Source organism: Bos taurus, chromosome 11 (genome assembly GCF_002263795.3).
Source record: "Bos taurus isolate L1 Dominette 01449 registration number 42190680 breed Hereford chromosome 11, ARS-UCD2.0, whole genome shotgun sequence".
NCBI lineage: Eukaryota > Metazoa > Chordata > Mammalia > Artiodactyla > Bovidae > Bos > Bos taurus.
Window position 1 is genome coordinate 522,046 of NC_037338.1, and position 15,724 is coordinate 537,769.

A 15,724-nucleotide genomic window follows, 5' to 3' on the forward strand; every position below is an offset into this window, starting at 1 on the left:
CAGTACTATTAATACATAAATGACATTGCAGCATGACAGAGGCTAAGCCCCTTGACTTCTCCCCCATGTCGTGTGTTGAGCAACATGTTGGAAATACATATAAGGGCCAAGTTCTTGAAGTTTGCTGGGGAACTGACATGGTGCCTGTAAGAAAGTCCACTCAGAACACCCCACCTCTTAGGGGAAGCACTAGTCTCGGGTAGTTTCTTGGGCAATGTAGGTGGTGCATGGAAGATCCTCCAGTCAGTGTACTGAGCAGCATGCTGGGGCATAGGTGTAAAGTTCTTGGGGGACCATGCTTCAGGTGAAGCAATCCATTTGGAATACTGCCTTGAACATAAGTGCACTGATATAACTAAGTGGTGGTTAAACAGGATCCAGTTGCTAAAAAGATCACCAGATCCAGCTCCTACAGTTTGTTACAGAAACAGGACACAATATAACAACAGCAGTTAAGTTAATATCCGTCACAGTTAATGGTTGTTTTACTGTAATGATTCCAGAGAGACCAGGCACAGGATCCTTTGTCCACCCTTTCTGGAAGATGTGTGGCCAGATGCACTCCCTCTCTTGGATCAGGAACCATTGGGAACACCTCGGAACCAGGGAGCCCCAGAGAGAAGTTCAGCTGAGGATTTTTACGTGCCCCGGGTCACTTAGGCATACTCCCAAGGCATAACTGGCTTCAACAGCAGCTCCCTCTAGCTGTCACACCGATGCATGGACATGTTCGCTCAGTCGTGTCCGACTCTACCACCCCCATGGACTATAGCCTGCCAGGCTCCTCCACCCATGAGATTTTACAGGCAAGAATACTGGAGTGGGTTGCCATTTCCTTCTCCAGGGGATCTTCCAACCCAGGGATTGAACCCAGGTCTCCCGCACTGCAGGCAGACTGTACCATCTGAGCCACCAGGAAAGCCCTGGGGTCTTACTGAGACCATGTGCAAATCCTGTAACTCATTGTTTATTGTTTTGTTCTTTATTTAAACAATTTTTTAAAATTATAGTTGATATACAATGTTGTGTTAGTTTCAAATGTACTGCACAGTGACTCAGTTATACACAAACCACACACATGTATTCTTTTGCAGATTCTTTTCTGTTATAGGTCATTAGAAGATATTGGGTATAGCTCCTTGTGTTGGACAAGTAGGTCCTTGTATCTCACTGTTTTCAATAAACAGCACTGACAAGCTGGTACAAATCTCCCTGAACCTCCTTGATTCCACAAATCAACATGAATAATCAGTAGGCTTCATGCCCTGACCAGGAGCCAGGGCCATGAAGAAACTTTAGCAGAATAGCTCAGGTTAATTCCAGGCCCTCCCGGAACAATGGCTTCCATAGTCATTGCAAAACGGCACAAGGAAAAGTTACCGTTCAGTGTTGTGAACACGATGGCAGAATAAAAGTGTTTCCTCTTCTGTTTTCGGGAACTCTTTGCCATGAAAAATTCACTCCATAGGCAAAACAAAAACAACAGTAACAACAGCCATGAGCCACCCATACTGGAAGTAAAATGGTCAGACTCAGAAAAGGGATGGTGCTGTTTAAAGATGTCCCTCTAGAGACTCCCCTGGCAGTCCAGTGGTTAAGACTCCGCACTTTCACTGTTGGGGGGCACGGGTTCATCCCTGATCAGGGAACTAAGATCCTGCATGCTATGTGGTGCAGCAAACAAACAAAAAAAATCCTTAAAAGAACTAAAATTTTTTTAAAAGCACTGTTCCCATCCAAAAATAAATTAAATGGAAAGTCCTGTGTTTTAGGAAACTCTAGTCCTGAGAAAACATCATAGGCTGAGGCCATGGAGAGGAATCTTGAGGAGAATTTATGAGCAGACAAGGGAACACTCAGGGGGAAGAGCTGGGTAAATCCTTTCAGTGACTGTATTCATAGACTGGACAATAAGCAGCATAGGACACTCTTTGTGGACTGTGTTCCCTAAAAAATAGAGCTGGAGGCAATTTTGATGAGTGCTGATGCTTTAGCCCAAGAGAGAGAATAAAGGCAAGGGAAAATGGAGCAGGGACGGATAAGAAGCATTGCATTGGCCACTGCCAAAAACTCAGCTGACTGCTTGGCAGGCATGCCTGCTTGGCCACAAGGACGTCTCCTGGCAGGCTGTGCAGAGAAGCCACGCTGTAGAATAGTCTGGCAGAGGGAAAAGGACGGGGTTCACTTCTTTGGTTCCTATCTGCCTTCTTTCTGCTGATCAAAATTTGCTCTCTGGTGGCTCAGACTGTGAAGAATCTGCCTGCAGTGCAGGAGACACGGGTTAGATCCCTGGGTGGGGAAGATCCCCTGGAGAAGGGAATGGTTACCCACTCCAGTATTCTTGCCTGGGAAATCCCAAGGACAGAGGAGTGTGGTGGAATACAGCCTATGGGGTTGCCAAGAATTGGACACGACTGAGTGACCAACGGTGACACCCTAAATTTGCTATCTACACTTTTGGGTTTATGTCTTTAGCCCCTTCAGAAGACAACTCACACACTTTGTGAAGAGGCACTTCCTCCAAGTCTGGCAGTGGCAGGAGAATCCAGGGCCCCAGGGAGTGTGACTTTGGCCTGATGACACAGTGAAGCCAGGGGAGAAGGCCTTGTGACTGGTGGTGGGGACCACAGGGCTGGTGGAAATAGGGCTCGTGTAGCATCAGGCCATGGTGGTGGTTGAGGTGGGACAATAGCAGATGGTGGCACTCAGAGACTTCCTGTTGGAGTAAAGCCTTCTGAAAAAAGGCATTTGAACTAAACTCTAAAGGTCGACATTTCAAATAAAGAGATGAGAATGAACCAATATACCAAGGCCCCAAGGTTAAGGTGTGTCTGGAGACTCTAAGGAAAGAATTTTAGTGAAGGCACAGACATTTCAGGCAACTTTATATTTCTGCATAAAGTATTTGAACTTTATTTCTTACGCCTATTGGGGCTTCCCTGGTGGCTCAGAGGTTAAATCATCTTCCCGCAATGCGGGAGACCTGGGTTCGATCCCTGGGTCGGGAAGATCCCCTGGAGAAGGAAATGGCAACCCACTTCAGTATTCTTGCCTGAAGAATCCCATGGAGGGAGGAGCCTGGTGGGCTACAGTCCACGGGGTCGCAAAGAGTCAGACACGACTGAGCGAGTGACTTAACTTCTTAGGCCTATTAGTCCTTTAAACCTAGCAATGCCACACAGTGAGATTACAGCTCAAGAAAGTTGTTGTTTTCACAAGCCTGCTATTCTACAGTTAATTCCATAGACAGGGAGGAAGGGGTGAAGCAGAGGTTTTTAACTTGGGCCTATGAATCGCTTGGGGATGTTCTGTGAAGCTCAGATATTAGGAGCAATGTTTTCATTGAGGACCTCTGGAGAAGGGGATAACAGAGGAGGAAATGGTTGGATGGCATCACCGACTCAATGGACATGAGTTTGAGCAAGCTCCAGGAGATGATGAAGGATACGGAAGCAGGGCGTGCTGCAGTCCGTGGGGTTGCAAAAAGTTGGATACGACTGAATGCTTGAACAACCATTAGTTCAGTTCAGTTCAGTTCAGTTGCTCAGTCGTGTCCAACTCTTTGAAACTCCATGAATTGCAGAACAACCATACTTTTCATCAACTTTTCAAAGGGTCCAGACGTCGGAAGGGTTAAAGTGCATTGGTAGAGGGTAAAATCAGTAGACTCCCCACCCTTCCTCAAGCCTGGAGGCATATACCTCCCATTTGGGGGTCAGGAGAGGAGAGGGAAACTGGCCAGAAAATCTTATTTTTCATAGTTAGCAGGCAGGTCAGGTTCGTATTGACATGACGTGGAGAACTGGACACCAGGAAGGTCCTATTCCAGCACAGACCCTAGCAGAGGTAGTCTTGCTTTGGGTCACAGCGGCTACACTACAGAAGGTGCCTGTGCTTAGTCGTTCATTAGCATCCGACTCTTTGCGACCCCATGGATTGGAGTCTGCCAGACTTCCCTGTCCATAGATTTTCCAGGCAAGAATACTGGAGTGGGTTACCATTTCCTTCTCCAGGGATCTTCCCGAGCCAGGGATCGAACCCGTTTCTCATGTGTTTCTTGCATTGCAGGCGGATTTTTCACCCACAGAGCCTTCGGCAGCCCAAAGCATCCTTCCCGCAACTGCGCAGGCGCTACAGCCGCAGGCTCGCCGCGCTCCTGCCGGAGCCCCACCCCGGCGCGAGGCACGACGGGAAAGTCAAGATGGACGCGACCATTTGAACGTCTCGGGTGAGAGGTTCTCCCGCACGCCTTCCTGTTGTTAGCAGTCTTGTCCACAGCTGCTGCCCAGTCTTCCTCCGGAACAGGGGAGGGAGAGGGAATGAGAAGCTGCAGTGGCCGAGGAGTCACCGTGACCATCCCCGCCGCTACTCTTGGGCCCTCTCGGTCCCCTTGCCTCCGGAGAGCAGCCGGGGCTCGCCGCGCCTGACGCGTCCCGAGTCACACAGGTGTGGTCCCCGGTCCGCCACGCCTGGTGGCTCATCGCGTATCCCGTGGTCCTAACACTCGTCCCAAGGCCTACCCGCTCCCTGATCGGGAGGGCTGGGAGCTCGGGACGGCTGGGAGCTCGGAACGGCCCCTGAGCGCGCGCTGGAGCCATGGGGACCCCAGTTTGCGGGCTGTGCTTTCCGGCGTGCATCTCTCTGTTACGCTCCGCGCCGGCTTCTTTGCTGAGCTCAGCGCGAAAGGGGTCTCAGCTTCCATGGGGGTCTCAACTTCTAGGTCGGCCCCTTGCCCTCTTTAAACGAAGTTCTGAGGCTCAAGCTCTTAGCCTGATGGATTCTCCTGACTCTAGAGGGGCCGGGGAAGTTGTGCGTTTTTGCAGAGGCTCAAACTGTCTTGTGTGTGCACTTGGATTTAGTCGAATTTACTCTTGAAGCAGCTTTGTGGTTACCTCTGGCGGGGTAGTTTTTATTGCTATTAAGCAAGGCTGATATCTTGATTTATAGCGTATCAGTTTAATACAGTATTTTCATCTGTAGCTCTTTATGTTGCCCCCCTGATAAGTAAAAATACGTAAAAAATTGAGATGGCAAAAGTATTAAATATGTTCTCGTAAATAATACAAAAATATTGTACTGTGAAAATAACTCTATAATTAATAGTTTTGTAATTTTCTAAGTTTTAATAGAATAACGTTCCAAAATTGCAAAACTGAAGTAGGATAAACTCTCCGGTCAGTTCTTTAACGTTTGTTATTCTGTTGATAGGCAGACCAAATGAATTTTGTTGTTTTCTTGTAAGTTTTATAAGGTACTGTTTCAGTTATATCCCAAGTTCAAGTGTTCTCAGTTCTGAATTTTAGCGGAGAAAAATAAGTGTTTTGATTATGACATACAGTTGTGTCAGGAATTGCATTTAACTCATGGCAAAATAACTTTGACCCTGGAAGAGCTGCATAGGAATTACAGGGGCTTTGAGATAGTGCAGGAAAAAAAAAAAAAAAAAAACCCTATTGATGCCAAAAAGACCTCAGATGGGATGAGAGGTATGTCAAATATAGTTAAACTTTTAATTGTGAGTGCTGTTCCAAACACTGTTTATAGTACTATGGTTAAATGTTGGTTTTGATATATGTGTTTGAGGATTTCAGCTTCGACATGCCACAAAATCCATTTTTAGGACAGGTATTGTCTTGGAGAGAAAACTAGCATCTACCTTATCTACTATATCATACAGTGAATTTTACTGGCTGTCCATTACTGTATGTAGAAATGTTTTGGAAGTAAAGAAGCATGTTTCCACCCACAGCTCATCCACATCTTTATGGTGATGAGCTGTACTGTAAATAAATTGTATTAAAAGCTAGGACTCGTAAATTTGCTACAAGTATGGCTATCCCATGGCCAGAGTTCTTCATGCCTTGGTTTCCTGTGTTTGGCCCTCAAATTGGAATTGATTGTAGTTGTATGTTCTGGTCGACTGGGGTGTCATAACTTGGTCACATTTGACAGTTTATTAGGTCTTTTGTGGATTGATCAGGCTTCCCTGGTGGCTCAGACTGTAAAGAATCCACCTGCAGTACAAGAAATCTGGGTTCAGTCCCTGGGTTGGGAAGATCCCCTGGAGAAGGGAATGGCTACCTACTCCAGTATTTTGGCTTGGAGAATTCCATGGATTTTACAGTCCATGGGGTCACAAAGAGTTGAACCCGACTGAGTGACTTTGACTTTCACTTGTGGCTTGGTCAGCTGAAAGGAGTAGTTCAACTTACGATGAATTAGAGGTAATATGAGGTTTTGGGTTTTTTGGTTTGTTTCATTCCAACATGCCAGTGATCCTTGAAATGTGTTTTTCAAATTAGGTTTCAGCGGAAATGAACAGAAATGACCTTTAATGTTAAGAAGCCGGGCAGTCATGGGGCTATAAAGCGCACCTCGTCTGAATGCTTCATGTGTGAAATGTGGAAAAGCTAGTGTGTAGTGTGAAACACGGGAAAGGTGTTGTGGGACATAGTGCTCACTTCAGCCTGGTGCTGGCCTTCAGTGCTAACCTTCTGTGGGCCCAACTAAAATGTGCCCATGACTAATCATCTGAGAGGCAGGTCTAGAACGACCTTCGATGTTATTAATTACTTGTACACTTACAATATAATAGGATTATTTGACACTCATCTAAGAATTAATGACTCTTCTGTAAACTTTTATGACATTTTATTCTGGTTTTGTCTCCAGAAGCTGACTACAATGTGTTTGAATTCATACAGAAATAATGTTGATATTTGGAACCCATGTCGAACTTCTATGAAGAAAGGGCAACAATGATTGCAGCCGGGGATTTGCAGGAATTTGTTCCTTTTGGTCGAGACCACTGCAAGCACCACCCTAATGCTTTGAACCTCCAGCTTCGCCAGCTTCAGCCAGCCTCCGAGTTATGGTCTTCTGATGGTGCTGCTGGCCTAGTGGGATCCCTTCAGGAGGTTACCATCCATGAGAAACAGAAGGTTCCGTTAAGTTTCTTTCCCATAATATTTTTGAAATGTAGAATGTTGTGATCTACTTGTAATTTAAGACTACCTACCACTGAGAAAGGAGTATAATGGTATTTCTAGGGTAGTGGTTAAGATTTGGTAATTTCAGTCAAGACTAAAATAATGACTTCATTGTATTATGGTGTCATAACCATTTATTTAGACATGTAACTCATGGTTTTATAGTAAGTATTATGGTTATGGTCCATTCTAAACCTCTTTCTCTTCACTTAGTATGTGGGGACCAGATACCATGTTGTTTGATTAGACAGTAGAGTTAGAAATGGTCCCTGCTGCACAAAAAAAGTTACGTTTCCCCTAGTTTTAAATAGAGGGATGAGACGTTAGCGTGTCAGAGAATCAGTCTTCCCACCTTATTCCACTTAGGATACCACAATCTCAGGGAGAGGAAAGTCTGTGTAGTTAGAAATCTAAACGTTTCTTTCTCCCATTTAATTGTAATGCCCAGGGACAGAAGTTGAATGTAGCTGTGAAGCAGGGAAATCTGCCCTGTGGATAAACTCCTCCAGTGATTCCCACGTGCACCTCACTGCCCCTCTCCATCACTTCTCCCTATACTTAATATACCTTTTTAGTTTCCCCAGGCATGTTGGTTTCATTTTGGGATCTGCAGACATGTTTATGTTTTGGACAAATAATACGATAGTATAACATGAAACATCCTATAAGATATATGATGCACATACCCAGACACCCCACTTTGTTAATCAGTGGCACCGAGTTTCTAAAAGTTGGGCTTGGATTGTGTCTTACTCCACACGCAAAGAGAGAGTAGGAGACTTGTATCTGGATAATTATTTGATTTAATTAGTAGATCTTGCTCCATACTATTGAAAAAGTGCTTAAACATGTCTTGTATGTATTAACTTTTAAGGAGAGCTGGCAGTTAAGGAAAGGTGTCAGTGAAATTGGAGAAGAAGTGGATTACGATGAGGAACTCTACATGGCTGGAAACATGGTTATCTGGAGCAAAGGAAGTAAAAGCCAGGCATTGGCTGTTTATAAAGCATTTACAGTTGACAGTCCTGTTCAACAGGTGAGTTGATTTGAATTTTAGCATTTGATTATTTAACACTTAAAATCAATGTTTGTCCTAAAATTTAACAGAAATAATAAAAACAGCACAGTGATCCCAGCAGCTGGGTGTATGTGTTAAAAGTTCGTTTGTTTCCTATAGCGTCACCTTTTTCCCACTGTTCTTTGTCAGTCAGTTTTTCCCACTGTCTTTTTTTGTATGCTGCAGTCCATGGGGTTGCAAAGAGTCAGACACGACTGAGCGACTGAACTTGTCAGTTTAATGAGTCTTTAAACACTGTTCTTGAGTGATAAGATTCATTATTCTCTAAAAATTTCTAAGACATTGAGGGTACAAAGAATACTTTAACACACGATGATTATAATTGATTGCAGGTATTCAATAATACCTACTTCCTAGTGACAATCAGAGAGAGAAAAACCTACTTGGTCTCGTTGCAGTTAGATATTACACCTACATCTGTTGTGATAATTGGTAATTAAAGAGAAGGAATTAAGTATTTGCCCTTCCTATTTAGGAAGACATGCAGTTTATCTCCCTTGTTTGTGGAAGAGTGCCAACTAATAAAAATAGAAGGATAGAGTTAAAAATCCTCATTTTGTAACCTCCAGTTGTAATAATTGATTCAGAAAAGGATTGTTAATGAATAGTAACACTTTTGGGTGAAAAGACATTACCGTGCACCAGGGTATTACTCTGTGGATTACTTGCTAATATAAAGCAACAGATGTATCTCTATTTTAGAGATCTCTGTTGGTCTCCATTTCCACCAGGTGATTCTTTGCCATCATTAGTAGTGGGACAAAGGCACACTAGACTCTAGCTACGATGCAGTATATGTTGTCATCCTCTCAGTTTCTTCCCCAGATTATATAACGTGAGCATCTAGTTCAACCTTCAGTTATAGAAAGTATGGGACCAGAGGGTACATTTTTAAAGTATCGTGAGATGAGTGGGTTGGAGGTATAGATGAAACAAGAATGGCCAGAGGTTGATAATTATTGGCTAATGAGTATTCATTATGTTATTCTGTTTACTTTGTATTCGAAATTTTCCATAATTAAAAATAGAAGGAAAAAAAACACTACAAGAAAACAATTGTATGAATTCAGAATGTGGAACAGTCTACATTCTGGCCTCTTTAAAAAGTTAGTCAAGGAGCAGGAAAGAAAGATGGGGCTGTTCTAGGTTAGAAGCGACTAAAAGGACATCAGCAAATACAGTATTTTTTGAATGCCGTTAAATGAACTTTGAATCTTGGTTTGAGAACCAGCTGGGGCCGGAGCACGAGGACGACCCTGAGGGATGGGTCGGGCAGGGAGGTAGAGGGGTTCAGGATGGGGACACAGGCATACCCGATATGAACCCATGTCAGTGTGTGGCAAACCCACTACAGTACTGAAAAGTAGTTAGCCTCCAATTAAAATAAACACATTTATATTTTTAAAAAAGGGAGACATTCTTGAGAAAATCTGAAATAGTTGAAAATGGACTGGATATCAGGTGCTAGTAGAAAATTACATTTTTTTCCTCAAGTGGTATGACAGTTTATAGGTTAAACCTATAGGTTTAATAGGAGTACGTCTTCAGTTTTAGGAAATAGATGATGAGGTGGAAATACAAGATAACGGGTTTCGGGGTGAAGTGATGCTGTGTGCAATTTTCAAACACACCTCCCCACTCCCCACATCCTTATGTATAGGAATGCACACATAAACAGATACACAAAAGGTTAGTAACAACCGTCAGATTTAGGTGAGACAGATGGTCACTGTACCATTTCAGCTTTTCTTACGGAAAGATTTTAGGATATCAAGTTGGGGGGAAAATGAAAGCATTTTTGGTAGTTGAATTAATTGTTCGCCTATTGACAGAAGGTTTTAGAGGCTTCTTATTCATGTGAAGTTCTTTATTTGTAAACACTGAAATCATATCTCGACTGCTTTTTTTCCCCGTTAACTATTTTATGATGAGTGTTGTACTCTTATAACAATTTAGTAGGAAGGGTAAAGTGAATTATTCCCCAATTTCAGACAATGTGTGAAAGCACTCCTGTGTTTAAGCCAGTGATCTTTTTGATGATTATTTCCCCCCATGTAACATTGTAAACGTATTTAATGCCACTGAAAAATGGTTAAAAAGATAAATTTTATGTATGTTTTACCACAATTAAAAAGGCACATGAAAATGCCTTTCAGTTCAGTTGCTCAGTTGTGTCCGACTCTTTGCGACGCCATGAACCGCAGCACGCCAGGCCTCCGTGTCCATCACCAACTCCCGGAGTTCACTCAGACTCACGTCCATCGAGTCGGTGATGCCATCCAGCCATCTCATCCTCTGTCGCCCCCTTTTCCTCCTGCCCCTGATGCCTCCCAGCATCAGGGTCTTTTCCAATGAGTCAGTTCTTCACATCAGGTGACCAAAGTACTGGAGTTTCAGCTTCAGCATCAGTCCTTCCAGTGAACATCCAGGACTGATCTCCTTTAGGATGGACTGGTTGGATCTCCTTGCAGTCTATGGGACTCTCAAGAGTCTTCTCCAACACCACAGTTCAAAAGCATCAATTCTTCGGCACTCAGCCTTCTTCACAGTCCAACTGTCACATCCATACATGACCACTGGAAAAACCATAGCCTTGACTAGACGGACCTTTGTTGGCAAAGTAATGTCTCTGCTTTTGAATATGCTATCTAGGTTGGTCATAACTTTCCTTCCAAGGAGTAAGCATCTTTTAATTTCATGGCTGCAGTCACCATCTGCAGTGATTTTGGAGCCCAAAAAAATAAAGTCTCACACTGTTTCCACTGTTTCCCCATCTATTTCCCATGAAGTGATGAGACCAGATGCCATGATCTTAGTTTTCTGAATGTTGAGCTTTACGCCAACTTTTTCACTCTCTTTCACTTTCATCAAGAGGCTTTTTAGTTCTTCACTTTCTGCCATAAGGATGGTGTCATCTGCATATCTGAGGTTATTGATATTTCTCCCGGCAATCTTGATTCCAGCTTGTGTTTGTTCCAGTCTAGCGTTCTTTAAGATAATTTTGATGTGATTGTCAAGCATGCCAGTTAAAGTTTAATGGTTTTTAAAAGTTTTTCTGGTATGTACGTACACACACACACACACATTTTTAAAATGAGCGTTTAATGAGGGATTTCTAGGTGTGTCAAAGAGTGATAAGATCGTTAGGTAAGTCTGGAGATTATGAAATAGCTTGGCAGTTTTCAGCTTTTACAATAATCTTTAGCTTTGTATAGGATATAGGGTTTAATATAGGTTGAATCTCTATTTGAATTCACTTCTGCTTCAAAGCTTCTATCTAGTAGGTTTGTTGATTTTTGTCTTCCCTTTTCTCTTCATAAACCTTATTAGCAGACATAGTTTATCTGAAAATAGTTATCATTAGTCTAATTTTATCTTATTTTTCCTTATTCCCATATGTATGTGTTGAGCTGATAAGGTGGGACAGTTATGTACATGACACTATTATTTAGATATTATTAATAGGTTATTTTTAGATACCGTTTTCTTAAGTAAGCATTTTGTTTTGATTTTAGGCATTGTGGTGTGACTTCATTATATCACAGGATAAGTCTGATAAGGACTACAGTAAGTTTCTTTTTGAAATTTTATTTGATCTTATGATTCCAAATGTTTATCTCATTTTTTTTTCCAGTCAAAACAGGTAGCCACTAATAATAGTGGCTTACCTTGAGCATTTTTATGTTGTTCATTAAAGAATTTGTGCTATTGGAAATTGTAACTTGTATTTGGGAACCTTTTTTGAAAAAAAAAAAAAAAAAGCATGTATCTTGTACTCCCTTTTCAGGTAGTGATGAAGTGGAAAGATGCATATGTATATTGCAAAGCTCATGTATCAACATGCATAGCATAGAAGGAAAGGATTACATAGCTTCTTTACCTTTTCAGGTAAGTCTGAGTGTTTCAATCTTTTTGTGTTTTATTGGAGCTTATTCTTGAATTAATTGATTTCAGAAGTACTGCTGCTCTCACATTGTGTAATCACAAATGTTATTTTTACTGAAATAAAATAGCTAAATTTTAACAGCTGTAATTGCTTGCCATTTCCATCCTTTGCCTAAAAGGTAAATTATCTAGTGAAATGAATTGTGAAATCTTTTCTGGGAATTTTTTTTTTTTTTTTCATTTTAAGTACATTTGTAAGAAATCACTTTGGTTATACTCAACCATTTGAGCAATATTAGTGTTTTTCCTGTTTCTCATCATCTTTTTTCATGCCCTAATGCAGTCATTACCCTTTAATCACATTGTCAGTTTGGTACTGATATTAGCACTGGTGGGAATATTAGATAAAACTTCTCTTCCGTATATTTGATTTTCTCTTAGATTTCCTTGTTAGAATTATAGATTGTTAGTCTGCAAAGCTCTTATTATATTGGAAGAAAAATCTAATGTTCTATATTGTTTCATAAAAACATGTTATAAAGAGTCATTTCTTTTACTTCTGTTTTTCCTTACCCTTTTACCAAATAGGTTGCAAATGTTTGGCCCACCAAGTATGGATTGCTGTTCGAACGAAGCAGCTCTTCATGTGAGGTTCCTCCAGGCCCACCCAGGTATGCAGGTCAGAATATGATTCCTTGGGCTTTTTCTGTTGGTTCTTAGGTAAAATTGCTTGCCCAAAAGTTTGGGATGATGAAAATTACCATGCTGTCAGTGCAGACAGATGCCTTTTCTCTCACCTCATCATTGTACACTTGTGAGTTCTATTGGTACTTCTCTCTTGGCACTTAATTATCTCAGCTTTTGTCCCCCAGGTAGTAAAACTGAGCGAACTCTTGGCTTAAAGATAGTAAGACTCAGTTCTTAGCTCTGCCATTTTTTTCCATTATGTTACTTTGGGCAAATCATTAGCTTTGGCATTAGTTTCCTTACCTGTTAAAGGAAGAATACTGTCTTTACTTGCTAGGTTTTATGCAGAGTTTTAATGAGCTAATGTGTACAATCTTTGACATAGAGCTTCCTAGTCTTAGGTGTGTAGTAAGTGGTAAAGTGTTTAGTTTGTCTCCCTAATCAGCTCTCAGCTCGCCGAAGGGCAGGAACATCCAGTTACCTGTCAGTGTGTTGCAAGGAGTAGATACTAAGTTTGGAGAAGGTTGCTTACAGATTGTGATCTCTTTCTGTGTTCAGATAGAAGGTCTGTTCTTTTCCTTTTTTTTCAGTCACTCCTTAAAAAGCAGCCATTTAATTTACTTGAAGCATTTATTCTTCTTCCTTTTTAAAGTACATGCCTTTGTAAATAGGTCTAGGGGACTAAATTTCTTGCCTAGCTGTCAGACACAGTGCCACTAAGAAAAGTGTTTTTTAAAAATGACTGCCTTACACCCCTCTCTCGGTTGGTCTGTAAGGTGGTGACGGCTGCTTGCGGGTCCTCCCTGGGCTACACTGATTCTGTGCTGTGTGTGTGTGTGTGTGTGTGTGTGTGTGTGTGTGTGTGTGTAGACTTACTCTGCATAAGAGAGATTTCTAGAAAGAAAATCGAAGATGCTGTGAAAAACGGTATGTCAGAGTTTAGAGGGTTGCTCTTCGAGACTGTAGATTTCTAGTTGCTAGTCTGCAGAAGACATTTATTTGCAGAGAATGTTCAAAATTTGTGCACAAATGGAGTTGGTGATTGATTGTTTATTTGTCGTTACTAGAGAACCTTTACCCACTCTGTTCAGCATGCTGCATCCACTGGATGAAATTACACCAGTAGTTTGCAAATCTGGAAGTAAGTGTATTTTTATAAATTCTTTTACGCAGACTCTTATTTGAGTTTGGGAGTGGGGAGGAAATAAAGGAGGTTCTGAAAATTTGATTTGTCTTATAAAGGTAAAATAATTTAAGCATTAAAAAATAATTATGAAAATAATTCATATTAATTACTTCATTGAATATCCTGGTATTGACTTTAAACAACTCTTCTTTTAGTAAAAATAGAGCCAGGAATAGTGATAGATTTCTAACTTAGCTGTAGATGACTCTGTACTCTGTTTCTCAGTAATTAATAATAAATCAACAGGACTTAGATAAACTAAAATTGTTTCTTTTTTCTGGAAAAAAGAAATGGAGAGCCTTAGACCTTTATGGTGTAAATTTTAATATTTCACTTACCCTGCTCATAATATAATTTTCTGGGACTCAATTTTTTTAATATTTTCTAGACGTATTTCTAGATGCTTATTTTAAAATTTTAAATGTGATGAAACATAGGTTATTATGAATAATGATACTTGAAGGCTAAAAAAAAATTATGTTTTTTAACCAGTTTTAAGGACATAGTCCCTAGTATATATTCTGAAATACCACTGAGATTTTTATCTTCTCTATCAGGGCTTGGCAAACTGCAGATAAATCCAGCTTATTTTCCTAAGCCTTATGAGCTAAGAGTGGTTTCAACCTTTTTAAAAGGTTGTAGGAAAAAACAAAATAAATTACGCTACTGATTCACTTTGTGAAGGTGGTGACAAAGCCTAAACTATTTACTCTTTGGCCTTATACAGAAAAGTTTGTTGATAATTCTCTATTATACTGCTAACAACTACAAACAACCTAAGCACACGTGTCAGAGCATATGGTCGAATGGTATGCGGCCATTATTGCTCAAATTTTTGAATAATATTTGATAATCTCAGGAATTGCTTATTCATGTTAAGTAAGGTACAAAACTAAATGGAATATGATTCTAATTTTGTAAAAACAAAAAATATGTCTGTACAGGAAAACAAAACTAGGAGGAATGCTCCTAAAAATTTTAGTAATAATTATTTTGAGTGGAATTACGAGTGATTTTTCTTTCTTTATAATGTACTTCTTAATTTTATAACCCAATTCTTTTAAATTTTTTAAATATGTTGAGAGGAAAACATTTTGGAAACTGTCAAATAAGGAAATAGGAACTTGTTTGTGGTACTATAGATAGAAAAGCTGAACTCACTAGGAAAAAACTTATTTTTGCGTGTCTTCCCAGTAAAACAGAAACAGCAGTGTATTGTTCAGCACTGTTTGAATGGTTACCATCGAGGACAGATTTCATACAGAGGAAAAGAACCACTAAGGAAGTCAAATTTGGCAGAATAGTTGATTAAAATTTATGAATAAGTCAGTTATTAAAGGAATCATGGACCTTTTACCTGTGGTTGATGAGTTTAATGGCTTAAATTCATTAACATTTAAGTACATGTGTGTGATATAAAAGCTCATAACATTCTCATCTTTAATATATTTGAAGAAATTGATGCCCAAAGTAAATGTATTAAAAATGGAGAGTTAATTATGTCATATTAATATATTAATGGATTTCATGCCTTTATTACCTTCATTTCTCTGTGTCTTTAGGAATTGCAAGAGTCACTTCATAAACAAGTCTTGTGAAGCCCATTGTCCTATACTTGATCATTTCTGTTTTATCTTTAAGGTCTTTTTGGTTCATCACGGGTACAGTATGTTGTAGATCATGCAATGAAAATTGTCTTTCTCCACACCGATCCCTCCATTGTCATGACCTACGACACTGTTCAAGGTCTGCACTCTGTGTGGGCTCTCCGGAGAGTCAAAACAGAGGTAAGGGTGAAGGCAAGTCACTTCTTAACAGAAGAAGATAGTTAATACTGAAAACTTGCATATTTTTTTTTTTTGCTACTCATTAAAAATTATTTTTAAAATTTGTTTATTT

At 40.5% G+C, this 15,724-nt stretch overlaps 1 protein-coding gene across 5 annotated transcripts in view; it reads left to right on the forward strand.

Moving 5' to 3' along the window:
• The first annotated feature begins 4,179 nt into the window (after positions 1 to 4,179).
• ANAPC1 (anaphase promoting complex subunit 1) overlaps positions 4,180 to 15,724 on the forward strand; it is a 101,308-nt gene continuing 89,763 nt past the window's right edge. For 4 of the 5 annotated variants that reach the window (XM_005212369.5, XM_010809765.4, XM_010809766.4 and 1 more), the window contains exons 1-8: positions 4,180 to 4,446; positions 6,705 to 6,941; positions 7,864 to 8,025; positions 11,583 to 11,634; positions 11,855 to 11,955; positions 12,541 to 12,623; positions 13,707 to 13,780; positions 15,467 to 15,612. In XM_005212369.5, the coding sequence (XP_005212426.1) occupies positions 6,729 to 6,941; positions 7,864 to 8,025; positions 11,583 to 11,634; positions 11,855 to 11,955; positions 12,541 to 12,623; positions 13,707 to 13,780; positions 15,467 to 15,612 (831 nt within the window). In that variant the 5' untranslated portion in view covers positions 4,180 to 4,446; positions 6,705 to 6,728. The remainder of the gene's footprint in view (positions 4,447 to 6,704; positions 6,942 to 7,863; positions 8,026 to 11,582; positions 11,635 to 11,854; positions 11,956 to 12,540; positions 12,624 to 13,706; positions 13,781 to 15,466; positions 15,613 to 15,724) is intronic. The other variant, XM_002691126.6, reaches the window with a different exon arrangement.